The 15,670-nt window shown below is 42.7% G+C and overlaps 1 protein-coding gene across 1 annotated transcript; it reads left to right on the top strand.

Annotated features, from left to right (window-relative positions):
- The first annotated feature begins 469 nt into the window (after positions 1-469).
- LOC109481473 lies at positions 470-2,276 on the top strand. The gene is made up of 5 exons (XM_019784056.1): positions 470-773; positions 1,102-1,286; positions 1,404-1,613; positions 1,723-2,013; positions 2,130-2,276. Exons 1-5 carry the CDS (start codon positions 470-472, stop codon positions 2,274-2,276), a joined length of 1,137 nt encoding a protein of 378 aa, XP_019639615.1.
- The last annotated feature ends 13,394 nt before the right edge of the window (positions 2,277-15,670 follow it).

A 15,670-nucleotide genomic window follows, 5' to 3' on the forward strand; every position in this document is an offset into this window, starting at 1 on the left:
AAAGGAAAAAAAAAGTGTCATTTTTTTCCAGCGACATATCTAGTAAGTTAAGCACTTTCGGATTAACCCAGATAAAGCTAAGGTCCCAATTGGGAAAAGGGGCCCTGGCGGGTAGTTCCCGGGCTGTTTTTTACCACTTTCGGGCGGGACCCCGACGTGGCCCCGCGGGGCACCCTGCGGCTACCGGGCTATTTTTTGGCCCGTCGGGGCCCCGAGAAGAATTTAATTCTGAGTTAAATTCTACCCGGGCCCCGCTGACAAAAAGACACCGTGATCTCATCGTGAGAACACCGACAGGTACCCCTCCGGTTGCCTGCAGTCCACCGGGACACATTTCTTACGTCACAGACCAGATGAACAGATTAAAGGTGACGTGTACTTCTTAAGACCAGGTGAAATGTATGACGTCACAGATCATGTGATGACAGCAAAGGTGTTCACTTTGTTGGATGCGTGTCAGTTCGTCACCATGCCAAAGGCAAAGAGGACCGCGGGGAAAGATAAGGGAAAACAGCCAATGCCGATGTCCAAAAGGACAAGGCAGAGGGCGGAGGAATCGTCTGCAAGTGACAAGAGTGAGACAGAGGAGATGAAGACGACACTAGTTGAGCAGCAGACTACACAGAAGGGTGTCACAGAAGAACAAGACGAGCAGATCGCCTCCTTCATAGAAAGCCACCCGGCGTTTTATGACATTACCACCGCGGACTACAAAAATAAGGTGAAGAAGGAGAGTTGGTTGAAGGATGTTTCTTCTACAATTGGACTGACGCGTAAGTTTATGACTTACTAAACTTAACTTGATATGCAAATTTATGACTCCGTGCCTTCAAATATTGTAATTCTTTGGAATACCAATGAAAATATTTCACACACGGGGATTCTATTCCAAGTTAATACTAGTTAACCATGTAGTCAAATTATAGTTAAAATACTTTCGTAAGATATGTTAGATAGTATGATGCCGATGTAACACTAGTCTGAATTCAGCATGCATGTAGTGCTGTAAGACCTGTGGTAAGGTAAATCATTTTCGTTAATCGATTGATTGATTGATTGATTGATTGATTGATTAAAAGACACCCTTGTATATACTAACAGCTAAACAGGTCATGACAAGGTTTCAAACGATGCGAACCGATTATTTCAAACTGAAGAGAAAGGTGGCTGGGAAGTCTGGCCAAGGCCAGACAAAACTCACCCCTCTGCAGGACTTCAAACTGCGACGATACGCATTCCTGGATGCACACTACAGAGGAAAAGTGGCTTCAAGGGAACTTGGATCGGTATGCATCCGGGGGGACTCGTTTATGTTCTGTACATTTCTTATCCATCCCTTTGTTACTATGAAGTTGATGGTACATCCGACCCATTAAAAACTCTTGCAATTCCATATGCTTAAGGTTCCGCAGGTAGTTGTGAGTTCAGGCGACGACGACGACGTTGAATTCATCCCGGATCATACTACGGGGACAACTTCTGACCGCAACGTCCATGGCGGCTGTGTCACACCACCAAAGAAGAAGAAAAAGAAGGACATGACCGAGGTCCTCGTCGAACTACTGACTGACTCCCAAAAGGAGCTCCGGCAATCACAAGTCACTTTAGCACAGGTACAACAATGAGTTTGCTTATTTTTATAATTAATTTCTCACTTGACATTGGGATATATCAATGCCTGACAACGCTAAACTAACAGTCTGCGGATATTTTATGTTCTAGGCTGCAGGTACTAGTGGCGAAGACGAACGGGTCTGCTGGGCACAGTGGCTTGCCAGTCTACAGAAGGACATCCCCTCAGAGAAGTGGAGGGCGTACCAGAAGGATACTTTCGCTGTGGCCATGCGGTACACTACAGGGGAGGATCAGCAGCAGCCGACTCAGCCTGCTATAACCCAACTTCAGCCACTTCAGCAGCACCAGGTGATTCAGCAACAACAACCTGTACAGTACATGGCGGTACCCTATGGCTTCGGTGCTCCAGGACAGCAGCAACTGGCTACTTTTAGATCGGTATGTAATCCCCACTCCCCCCCCCACCTTGGCTAATGCTTATGTGAATGATAAAATAGCATGACTATTACGACAAACACTTAATGCTTTTTTTGCTTCTTTTCTTTCTGCTACAGGCTCAGCCACTTGTATCCGCTACCCTGCCTACCGCTACCCCTACCGCTTCCACTTCCGCTACCATGTCACCACTGAGGGCAGCAATGGTCACTCTACAGAATGCCGGCCAAGTGGAGAGCGAGAAGGAAGAGACCGCTGAAGATTAGTTTATTTCAAAGCCAAATAAACACATGTGTTGTATATTGCTTGCTTTGTCAACTTCTTTCAAACATATCAAAGTTCATTGTAAAATAGATGAAAAGAAATTACAAGAAGAAACAAAAAACACATCCTTATCTGCTTATGAAGAATTCAAATAGTACCAAAAAGGTGCTTACAGTATACCTCATATCTTACTTCATATCATATCATATTATCATATTAAGTCTCCAAGCAAATATTACCTCATATCATTGTAAGCATACAAACAATACAGCATTTATTGTTCAAAATTAACAGCACGAAGCTGCCATGGCACACTTCCTGCATCACTATTGAAGTATTCTTTGAAGTAAGCCCTTAGCCTCTTTCCCTCTGCTGTGGCGCGTGGTCCCCGACCCTCGTGGGCCACCTCCCGCATCACTGCAGCGGTCCTCCAGGCTCCAGGCACCAGCTCATAGTCATCGTCTTCATCGTCCATGTTTACGTTATGCCTGAAAGGATACCTTATCCTCAAGACATTGTGTAGTGTGAGACAGGCCTCGATGATGTCCGTCGCAGCTTCTGTGCCTACAGCCAGGGTGGTAAGAAGGCATCTGTAGCGAAGGGCCAACACTCCAAATGCATTTTCCACCACTCGTCTGGCCCGGGAGAGACGATAGTTGAAGACACGCGCCTCAACGTCCAAATATCGCTGGGAGTATGGCTTCAAGAGGAAGGTACGCAGGGGAAAGGCGTCGTCGCCGATCAGGAAATACCCCGTGTCTATATCATCATTTGGGATGGGCTCGGGGTCAGGGAATCCCATGGTACCTTCTGACAATGACAGTTGAAGATTGGACCGGTTGAAGACGCCACAATCAGAATCTGATCCAGGAGAACCCACACTTGCCCAAAGGATTTTGTAGTTAGAATCTACAAGTGCGAGGATAACCAAGGAGAAGTAGCCCTTGTAGTTATAATAGAGACTACCAGACTTCCTAGGTCGCTTGATGGCAACATGTTTGCCATCGATAGCGCCGCAAACATGGGGGAAATTCCACCTTGTTTGAAACCCCTGTGCCACCTGGCGCCACTGGTCGGGAGTTGAAGGGGTGTCAAATGCTTCTTGGGCGTACTCCTTTGTAATTGCCCGGCAGACTTGGGGAACAAATTTGGAATAGTGTTGTGCGCCACCCTGAAGGAGTAGGCCAGGGAGCGATAGGAGTTTCCGGTCGCTAAGAAGCGCAGAGTGATGGCGAGCTTCAGACCTATCGGCAATGGCTGTCTGGCACTGTAACAGAAAATTACACACATATATCAGCTGGACATTGGGATTGATATGGTAAATTGCTGTTTGCTCTTTATGAACTGAAAACTGACAGAGAATATTTCACTAACAACTTACTTTGTACTCTTCTCAATAGAGGGGCCTACACGCTGGAGAATCTCGTCAAACATCTCCGGTTCGATTCTTAGGAACGACTTGAAGTCAACACGATGACCACGCATGAGCTCGCCCATTAGCTTCTCGTACTGCCCATATCTAGGTCGTTCTAACAACCAGGGCCGAATCCACCATCTTCTTCTGCGGCGCTGCAATTCAGCGTACCTCTCCTGTTCTGCTAACAATGTGGCAAGAACAAGGTTGCGACGGTGACGAGCTGTCGCTAGCCTCAGACGGACTAGACCCAAGTTGTCTGCAGGTAGTCGCTGCATGTTCAGACTTCTGATTGTGTACGGCACGCGCAGTCCTCTCAGAGAAACGAACAACTGAATGTAAACCAATCAGCGCTTCTTTATATGATACCCCAAATATGACGAGTGTCCTCAAGGAGCCTTTAGGGTGTCTGACCGTCATTCGTCGGGCCAGCGGCAGGGATCCTACAACTGCCCCACCGGGATTTGAAAATAACGCGCTACCCTGTCGGACCCCACAGGGGTCACTACAAGACATCGTCAGAGCATCTGCCGGGTATCTACCGGAGTCCAATCAATGACGATGGAAAAATTTGTATCAGCAGGCCACCGAGTGCCCGCCGGGCAACCCCGGGACACCTGCAGGGTAGCGTAAAGGCAACTTTTAATTGTGACCACGACAGCCGATGCCCGCCCGACTCCTGAACCCGGCCGGGGCCAGCCGGGGCTACATCCCCGACGGGCACCGGCGTAATTGGGACCTTAGCTTAAGTGGGGTACAATCTGCACAACCTTTTACACAAGATCTCCAATACTGACTAATCATCGGAGTACAGTAGCTGACATGTGTTGAAACATGTCTCTAAAAAAGTGATAAACTAACTGTACAAGCATTGTACCTTTGTCAATAATTCATTTATAACTTTCCATGTACCACATTAATATTGGAAACAAACAGGAATGTTATCGAACCTCTACTCGAGCCAACCGTGCAACTTAAAAGTAGGGATGCATATCAATGATAGATAAGACAAATCGAAAAACATAACTATCAATTGCAACATGGAATCGAATACTTACAAAAAAGTTGTCACGGGAGTAAATGAGTAGTTCATTGTCCGTCTGTGCCACAGCATAGCTGATATAACTGATGAAAGTGCTGAAGTTAATGCCAATGCGCATGTGCATGCACATAGTAAAGCCATCCAAGTCCTGAGTCAATGACGTCATCAGTCGAGCATAGTTGCTGGTTGTGCGAGGGGTGGGGAAAATTATCTTCTGTGGGTTACCTGATTGACATGCAAACAAAACAACAAGGTATGATATATATCATATCTTATCACACAGGTGTAGATAGGAATTGGAAAACAATCAATGAAAGTTGCCATTTACCACCATAACTACTTGAAATTGTGTGACACCATGCGTCTCAATCTTAACAATATAACAATGATTAAATGGGGAACGGCACTACTTACTATTATTGTAGATCAAAAAAGAGGTTTCGCTGATTGGCCTAATACTAAAATCGTAACTCTAAAACAAGCACTCGGGGATGATTTTTGTAACTCCAACAATCACTGGGGGATTTTTGTAACTCTAGCAATAACACGGGGCTTGTGTGGCTCTAGTAAGCAATTAGGCATTTTTTCAACTCAGGGATTTTTATAACTCTAAAACAAGTACTCTATAATTTAAGTTAAACAAACACTTGGGGATTTTTGTGTAACTCTTAAAATTATTGGAAAATTATACTTGTCAAAGTGCAGCCTAAAATCTCCACTCTCATGCTGATCCATCCATGCCGCGTCTGAGGCAGGAAACGGACATAGCGGGTATCAATGGGGTAGTCCAAGAGGTTGGTCACAGGGGTGTTCCTGTCCACATTGCCTGGGAATACCTGTTAGGAAAAGGGATTGGTCACTGAATCGCCGTACTGTCAAAATGTGCAATTGCCTACTCTATTAACTTACTTTACCTAATTAAACGGATATATTGTTTCAGAAAGTAACATAATATAACCTCTTTTTTCGCGAATAATACTGTAGACATTTTATGAAATTCATTTTACTTTAATGTATTCCTTGTTTTAGAAATCACAGAAACATAATTATACAATCTCTATATTTTCGTTTTCGTTATCGCTGCCTGCTGATTCGGTGTACCGTGAAATAGTACTGTAGCCTTTTTATTAACCGTTAGTGAAACGTATTTCTTGCGTTAGAAATCAAAGAAACAAGAAGCCATAGGTGACAATCCTCCGTGAAGTTTTATATTTTGCAACAAAAATAATCCCAAGCGTCAACGCCAGACCTACTGTGCAGACATAAGGCAACGGGGGCAATACAATGAGGGAGCGTCACAACCATAAAACATAAAAAGATCTAAATCCATTACTGCTCTCAGGGCGTGTAAAGATACGGTGCTTCAAGTTCGAAGTTCAAGTTCGAAATTCATTACACACACACAATCATTGCATTCACATAAAGATCGGACTATCATGGTCGTGTCACTAGTAACAAAGACAGCCCCACCGTCTTACCGTGCCTGTTACTTATTAAGCGCGATTGGCAAATTCCAGCAACAGTTGCGGCCAGCACCGCGAGTGTTACTGCCGTGGTACCACTTATCGGCCTCTCACCATATCTGCCTGAAGTTCCACCCCCAACGGCTATTCCAAACAACGGGTTTTTCTGGACCATTTCAATTTGCCTCATAATTGTAGGGGTGTATCTGCAATATTACATTGACCGCGAAAGCAGCATCGGCAAAAATACACATTCGTGCATCAACACGGGCATGCCCGAAGACGGCGTATAAAATTGCATGCCGATTACACAAAGAGAACGAAGTGTTTTGACTGCGAACACGAAAAAACAGCTCTTCACAACACTCCGCCCGGAGGTCCTGACCTCCTTCACGGATTAACAAGAGACAAACTCTTCATGATACCTTTTCGGAGCTATTGTTGCTTGTATATGTTGTCCAACTGGTTCCAGTTGCTCCGTACTGTAGTTTGTAGGAAGTCACCCATTCGTCGGCGTTATGGTAGCGACCCTGAGTGATGGTTGCCGTGACTCGCTTCATTTCTCCTAGATCAGCCTAAATGACAATTGTTTTGAACATAAAATGCAAATACCTTACGTCAGACATAAATTATTTGCCATAATTGATGTAATTGCTAAAAATACAGTATGCGCCATTTCGTGAATTTTGGTACCTGAAAAACCAGAAGTGATCTACGACAGGTTACAACGAATAGACAGTTCTCATGACCATAGCACCCGACTTGCGACAGGAGTTGGCTTAAGACTGCCTAAACCGAAGACAACCGCAATGGAAAGAACATTCGTTTATAGATGTATAAAATCTCACGCCAGGTCAGCCACACCAACACTAGTCAAGAACATCATAAACGACTCACAACATCACAACATCATGATAACTCACAAGACAGATACATACAGACCCTTAAAGCACTGGTGGTAAGGTACTGGTACAAGCGAGAAGTATCAAGTGTCAAGAAGCTGTATATATTATCATTGTATGCGACCTCTGACCTCCCAAAAGCGATCTGGTAATGTTGTGCTGCTTTGTAGTTGTTATTGTTTATTGTTTTGTAGTTTTATGCTAGTTGTAGTCTAATGGATGCAAGTGTTATGTTATGTGCCTTAATGTGTATTATATTTTATGAATCCAGGAAGAATTGATTAGATTTGTTATCTGATCTAATGGATATCTAATAAAACATCAAACATCAAGCCAGCGTCTATTTTGACAAATTCTGACGTGATTCACACACTCACTCACTCACTGGGTCGATCTTCCCTCGGTGCCAATGATAGCTCTCCATCTCTTCCTATCCTTCGTTTCTACCATCAGGTTTTTCCTGTTAAAGCAGTTTTAACTTTCGTGGACTTCAACAAAGCATTTGACTCGCTACATAGGAAGAAGCTCTGAGGTGATTAAAGGTAGGGAAAGGTAGTGGTTCCCACAGTAAATCTGCTTTTATTTCGGTGACGCTTGTCGTTGTTTATGCAATCTGACTGCTTAGTTTTGTGCTCGTTTTATATTGTTCCTTTTTTATATTTCAGTCCATACCATGGTATGGATGAAATATATTGTGTTCTCTGATGTTTCTTCTCCTTCTCCTTCTCCTGCCAAACAGTCAAAGGGATTCAACTCCGCCATCATTCAGCCAAATGACTTAAAATTTGGCATGGAGGTAGAGTGGGCCAATACCCCCAGGCGATTTTTCCTTCTTTTTTATACATGCCTTTGAAAAATTTTTATGAAGGTTTTTTTGGGGCATTTTTCACCAAAAAATGGATTTTTGGATCCTGAGCCCTGGTTTTACAACCAAATGATCTGAAATTCGGTATAAGGGTACTTTGAAAATGTGTCTACAGAATAGCAGTCACATATTTGGCATACATCACTTCCAAATGACTCATTTGGGGGACTTTAATGGCTATTTTCAGCAAAAAAGGGCCAAAAGTGCTATACCCGTTCCATGTTCTATCTAAAGAATGGCACGTTCTATCTGCCGTTGGCCATGGAACACATGTTCCATTGCGGGTTACCTGGGGTCACATTGCACGTAAGTCATGCGGGATGACCCACACATTCAATTCTATGTGCCTAAGACCTTCAAAATGTATCAAATCTCATCATTGTTAGTATTTGCATACCTGTAATAAGATTAGTAAAGTTTTCGAGATTCAATGTGCTTGTTCTTGCATCTTTGTTCTCAATTACATAGCTACTATGTAATTCATTTATTTGAGAATCTTTGCCAGTTTTACACTGGGGTAAGTTTGGAATAGTCCACTTTTGCGTGGGAGGGAGATGGACTGAAATATGCTGTATTTGCTCCCAAGCAAATGTCGGCCTCTCTAGTTGTATTATGGATTCTGTATTGTTCTGGGTCTTCGAGATGTGGTCTGGCTGGTGATGCGTATTGCATTGGTTTCCCGGTTACGGGGCATGGGCATAAGTTATCACTCATACACATAAATAATGTAATTTAGAAAAGAGGAGAAAAGCATGTGGGATATATTTGTCATAGGTGATTGTAATGATATAGATATAGATGATTGTAATAACAGAAAAGTCACTTTTCCAAGTGGTAAAACGCAAATGTTTGATCAGTTATCATATTTATGCCTACCTGAAACCATTCCCCGATAGTGTCACTGTTGGCTCCCCAGGCGCCAATACCAGCGACCCCATTTAAGCGACCGTGGAAGGGAGCATGATTATGTTCCCCCAGATAGAAAGAGGATGCAGTGATACTGCCATCCGGTATGCCACCAGATTCCATCCCTAATGGGTCGCTGCAGTCTGTGAGGACAGTTTCAACTAGATTAGAGAAGAAATGTTATTTTCTACTAAAAGATCCCCCACCAACCACCCTCCTCTTTATCTTGGGACGTCTAAAATTAAACGTGTTTCTCACCACAAACATATTTTGACCATCATCATGTCTTGGCATAGCCACATCATTCAGATGCTTGCTAAAATTTCAAGAAATATGTCATACGACACCGTAAATGTACACTTTTAGTTTGCACTCGCTGACTTCAGCTGACCATGACCGCAAACCACGTCTGTCTACAAGTGCAGCATAGTACTTATTAGGTTAACTTTATTAGATGTACTTTGACATGACGTAACCATGTATATACATAACGTGAAATTTCTTTAATAGTCCCCGTCGTTCCATCTATATGATATTTTGTTCTTATAAGATAATTGTACCAACTAAAGAGTAACTTCGCTGGTCAAAAATCAATTAACGACACCGTAAGTCTACACTTTCAGTTTGTACTTCAGCTTACCTTGACCGCCAACCACAGCTCGTACATTCCTATTGACCGGTTCGTCTGGGCCTCGTGCGGCACCTGAAACAATCATCACACACGTAAATAATTTCATCAGGTTGGTAAACGAATGAATAGCAAAGTTCTTTGATCACAACTATTTATTTTTCACGAGCCGACGTTTCAATGACCGTCTGTCATCTTTATCAGGGCAATTCTGACTGGTTTGCTGTGCACTGACCCTAGATGTTACTTGGTGCATAGTGCACTAAAGGTGTTACATGGTCCGCAGTGTACTGTTACTTGGTTCACAGTGCACTTTTTTTTTGTTTTTACTGTTAACAATGCATTTCCGAACGTAGTGCAATTGTGACATACATAGGCATTGTTACATCATTCTTACATTGCACAGCAAACCAGTCAGAATTGCCCTGATGAAGATGACAGACGTTCATCGAAACGTCGGCTCGTAAAAAATAAATGGTTGTGATCAAAGAACTTTGCTATTCACATTGTAATCACGTTTATGCTTGTTAGAACATGGAGATATGATGAGGTTTACCTCATAACAATTTTACAGAACATCACAGAAACTTACTACCACAACGGCTTTTAAAAACGGACTGAAACATGACTTATTTCAATTTCAATTTTTCTAAAGATATTTTCTACTTTATTTGCTTTATGTCAATAATTTGTTTCTTGCTGTCTTTATTGAGTATGTATGCATGTCAGTGTTCTTTTGTGTACCCAGGGAGACTTCGAAAACAGTCCCTAGTGTGAGCTACTTGAAAAATGAAAAAAATGAAGATGGATAGTCAATTTAAGTATGTCTAACTGTTAGAAATCCTTATAAACATGCCATAAGGTGCAGGGCCAGTGTTGAACGGTCCCTCAAAGTCCCGAAAGGTGGCGCTGTGATATGCCAGACCGTCATCGCCATTTTCACCTGGTTCTTCTGCCGGGTTCTATCGAAAAATACAGGAAACAAAATATATTGCGTCCGTCAAAGTGTGTTTGTTTATCGATTTTTCGTCGTGTTTCATTTCGCGTGAATACACTTGAATTAGAAGCGATGCAGTGCATATGCATGCAATTATATACTGGTTTGTTATTGTTTAGTCCAAATCTCCAGGGAATGCCTTTCTTTTCATGTATTATACTCCGAATCCAATGATGTAGTTATGTTGGCTAAAGGCCAGGCTTATCCATATTCTGGAGACTCAAAATTTATCGTAATATTACCAAGCCCAATTTTACTATATACCTGTACCGTTGTATTTCTGCCACGTCTGAAACGGGTATAGTTATGTCACCGAAGGAAAACGTATTGTTTTTGCTACGTTTCCTCTTCCTCTTCTTCTTCTTCTCCAAACAGTGACCTCTTACCTAACTGAACCAAACTGTCTCTCACCATGGTAACTAGTGTTGGGTTATATTATGTTGGAATTTTATAGTAGGAGGGATTTAGACTCCTGTCACCATGTCTGTGAATGTGTTTGAGTAAGAATTAACAGAGCAGCCCATATGCGAGAATAAACATTATGCATTAGTTTTGCAAATGTTACTTTTTTCTAGTTAGATTAAAATCATGAGGAAAAAAGCTCAAGTAACCACCTGTTTTAATTTCATCACCCTTTGTAACTACGTCAAGCTTGTAAGGAACTACATTGATAATAAAGTGCTCTAACCGGCATCGGTTAATTAAGAAATCTGGCTCTAATAGGATTTCTTGACTTCTACCTCATCCTTCTGTCTGAGTCCAGACGTCCTCCAACCGGTTGCCAGCACATCCCCGAGAGCCTCTGCTGGTTCCTCTGCGTCTTCCAATGGTTTACACACGGCCGCGACGGCCAGAAAAGCAAGCATCAGAAGTTCAGTCTTCATGATGCCATGCTGGTGGATAGGAGTAGCAAAAGTAAACTAAGTTTGAATAGCAAAGTTCTTTTTATCACAACCATTTATTTTTCACTAGCCGACGTTTCGATGACCGTCTGTCATCTTCATCAGGACAATTCTGGCTGGTTTACTGTGCAATGTCACTAGATGTTACATGGTGCATAGTACACTAAAGGTGTTACATAGTTCATAGTGCACTTAAGCTAGTTTTTTTTCTGTTTACAATACATTCCGGAACGTAGTGTAATTGTGACATACATACTAGGCATTGTTACATCATAGGGAAATATGTGGTTCCAAATGTAAAGTGTTTCTATATAAGATTTGTTTAACTGACAATACTGAGCTATCACAGTCCCAAATAGAAATTATTAAAAGTTTTTGTTGCATATGTATTGTTAGGAATCATAATATTTACAAACAATAAACCAATGTCAGTTATTAAGAATGTGATCCCAAACATGACTAAGTTTATACCCCCTCATCACGGAAAAAAACTCCCCCTCATCACGAAAAAAACTCATAAACAGAAAAAACCTAGCTTAAGTGCACTATGAACTATGTAACATCTTTAGTGCACTATGCACCAAGTAACATCTAGTGTCAGTGCACAGTAAACCAGTCAGAATTGCCCTGATGAAGATGACAGACGGTCATCGAAACGTCGGCTAGTAAAAAATAAATGGTTGTGATAAAAAGAACTTTGCTATTCAGTCGTTTACCAACCTGATGAAATTATTTACGGAAGTAAACTAAGTTGTCAGAATCTGATGAAGTTTTTTATCATATTTCATTAGTGGCTTTCAAACCGAGCATTTCACAAGACACTCTTCATGAATCAACATAAAATACATTTCTTTCTCGCAGTTTTCTAATGATAAGAAAACAGTCAGAGCCAGAAAACAATTTTAGGCCAACCGCTAACTTTTATTATTCAGGAAAGGGGAAAGAAGGACCACATTGGTAGTGGGTACGCCTCCGTTGCCATAACTCTTTACTCTTGTTTGCACAGAAACAACCTTGCAATAAATTATTCAAACTGTGGCAGGTCTTAGGTATTAACTGCTCATTTCCAGTCTATCGCAACACAATGCGAATAGGCTGTATGTATTGTACACAAAAGGTAGTTAACAATAGATTTTTCTATAGATTTTTCACACTCAGTGGACTTGATTCTGACACGCCAGAGTCGAACTGCGCCAAATTGTTCTTCTTTAGACCAATCTCGTTGTTTTTTTCCTCGATGGAAAAATATATTTTATCTTCTTAGCGGTATTATGTATGTATGTTTTACAATTTTCAGACCACATGGTCTTTTGCTACATGCCTAACAGTATGGAGTCATCTTAACTTATTGATTTTAGAGTTCCACATCCGCCTATTTCCTGCATGTCTAGCTAACTGTTCAAATGATAAGTGTTCACAATCCATAAGCAGAGTCCCTCAGGAGGGTTGTCTCCTCGGCACACGGAGGCTTTGAGGGAGCGCCTAAGCAGCCTGGAGGGGTCCATGCGAAGAATGTGGCCAAGGTACCGGAGTCTCCTACGACGAATAGTGAGCATCAGGTTGTAGTCAGGATTTGTTGCTGTGTCCCGAAAATGTTTCTTAGTTATCACTTGTAGGCATCTGCTGTTGAAACCGTTGCTCATTCTTGTGACGTCCCGGGTTAAGTCCCATGCTTCACAGCTACGTGTGAGGGTTGAGCAGACGGAAGATTTGTACCGACGTACTTTCATTGAATTGGGAAGTCTGTGGTCTCTCCAAATATGTTGTAGGGAGCTGAAGAGTGTTTGGGCGATCACCATCCTGTGGTTCACATCCGCTTCCTGGTCACCGTCACATGGCATGCGGCTTCGGAGGTAGTCGAATGCGTGGACGTTTTCTAGTTGTTGGCCCTGTAGGGTGACATGTGGCCGTTCCTTTTCCTTGGCGAGTCTCTTCTGACGCTGCACTTCTTTATCAGTGAGGGTACCCGTACGTGACCGGGTGTTTGCAGTGGAGGGATGGCGGAGGCACCAACGACTCCGGTGGATGGCTAGGCCTCTTTTTGTTGGAAATTCTCATGGTGCACTCTGAGCATCTGTGTTTGAGGTTCAAGGCGGCTACCTCGGTCTCGGTCATCTTTGATGTCTACTGTGTATGTGCATGGCTTTGGTTTTGGGGACTGATATTTCCATGGTAAATAGCGGTATTAAACCATCCCTGTTAACAACCTCTGTTTTCAACAGGATAACCTAGATAACACAACCGTGTTCCTCGGCCAGATGAATAATCTATATACGATAATATCGGCCCTGCAAGGTAAAGCATAGGAGACTTTTTCAACTAGAATGTGCAGTTTTGTATTAGCAGTTTTAATGCAAAAATGCAGCTTCAAAGATGGCAAGATGGTCTTGTGGTTACGATTCTTGACTCAGAATCTAAAGATTGTCGGTTAGAATTCCTGGCAGATCCATTGTTGTGTCATTTGGAGAGGCACTTAACACATATTCCTCAACTCGACTCAGGTGTAAATCTACTAAACCTTAAGATGTTTAAGGAGAAATACATGCGAGCACAATAAAGATCCCATCACACTTGTCGGAAATAGTAGAGGTCCTTACCGGTGTGAGTAGTTCAAACCAGTTTAGTCCAGTCTTTCGCAGCTTGTACAAAACTGGTGTGCTATACTAATTGTGGCTTACGCCGGCGATATTTATCAATAATTCTTAGATTTTCTTAAATCTATTACTAGTAATAATTCTGGTGGGTCTGGCACTCAGCCATTCCATATAACAATGTCGAACTAATGGCAACACAGTACTCCATATTTCTACTGGTGACCAATAGGCCGACCTTACAGCCAGTATCCTAAGAATAATACATGTAACTAAAGGACTAACCTTTAGCTGATCACCGACTAAATACACACAAGTACACGGCAGCAGTCGTATTACGCACAGCTCTTGTGCTAAAATGGCCTCTTTATTTCTTCTCCTACAGGTTAACAGGGAGACGCCTATGCCATAAATTATTCAAATTTTGGCAGGTCTGAGATATTATGCAACTGCTCATGTTCCAATCAACCATAGCGCAATACGAAGTGACAGTTTGTATTGTGCGTACCAGGCAGTTAACAATAGGGTAATCTTCACGTGGGGCGAACGTTGGATACAGGCTAGGCGGCCGATGGACTGTGACAGGCGGCTGACATAAAGTCCCCCTGCCCCACCGAATCTGCTTGGAGATTGACAATAGGGCATCTTATCTCAATTCAGCTGTAATAGACTGTGTAACGCCGAGGTCAGTAACATCAGTCCCGCTTAAAATAGCGATCGCTACTTTCGGGCGCAAAGGCCACGTCCCTATCCGCCTCTCCCCACCCAGACACCAGGGGAGGGGCCAGTAATTCCGCCAGTCGAGAGCTATCAGTGTACATGTGTACACCTGCCAAGACTTTTTCACCGGATCAACTAATTTTCCGCGAACAAAGGAATCTTGATCAAATTTTGTCAAAAACACGTCAATTTCTGGTTCTCCTATATCTGGTAAGTTCGTGCGCTACGTAGTGCGGCTCGAGCAAAAATAGAGTCTGCTTTCAGAGCTAGAGTGGGAGACGGTTTCGCTGCTGGTTTCATCAAAACTCCCTCGGCGGCAAAATCGTCCCTCCCAAGCATAACGCGTCGCTCACTGAAAGAAATAACGCCACCGCTATACCAGTCTGCGAAGAAGACTAGGTGGAGACTAGTCTGGATTATGTTTGTAAAACCGCCTTGTACTGTGCGCTGATTGCAGTTCACAAGACTCCCACATAGCGCCATATAAAAGAAGGCTTTTAACGTTACAATAAACCGAGCGGGCAAACTGAGCTGGTTTTCACATATTTTGTAGGCGGTTCACTGAACCCAAACGTATTCATTTTATGTAACTTGCTTGAGCACCCTACTATAAATTTCAAAAGCGTCGACTCTTCTCACTGTATGTTCCTTCACTATAAATATCCCTATAGGGCGAAAACTGTGTTATGCTACAGTCGGGGCCTTAAAAGCACCCCTTCCGCCCCCTGGGGCCTTAAAAGCACCCTTTGAACAGAGCCAAGTCTTAAATAACAATTAACGGTGCTGTTGTTGTCGTTCTGAATAACCTTTCTGTTTCCCGATTGGTTGATTAATAGTTTTTATCCAGACACATCAAGGCCAAACAAATAGCTAGAGATTACAATAGAGACGGCCGCGGCTTTATATACAACGTTGCCCTACCTTTTCTTCAAAGAAGTTGTTTGTTCGTCTCCTGACTACTCCACG

Source organism: Branchiostoma belcheri, unplaced genomic scaffold, assembly GCF_001625305.1.
Source record: "Branchiostoma belcheri isolate BF01 breed outbred unplaced genomic scaffold, Haploidv18h27 scaffold56, whole genome shotgun sequence".
Classification (NCBI taxonomy): domain Eukaryota; kingdom Metazoa; phylum Chordata; class Leptocardii; order Amphioxiformes; family Branchiostomatidae; genus Branchiostoma; species Branchiostoma belcheri.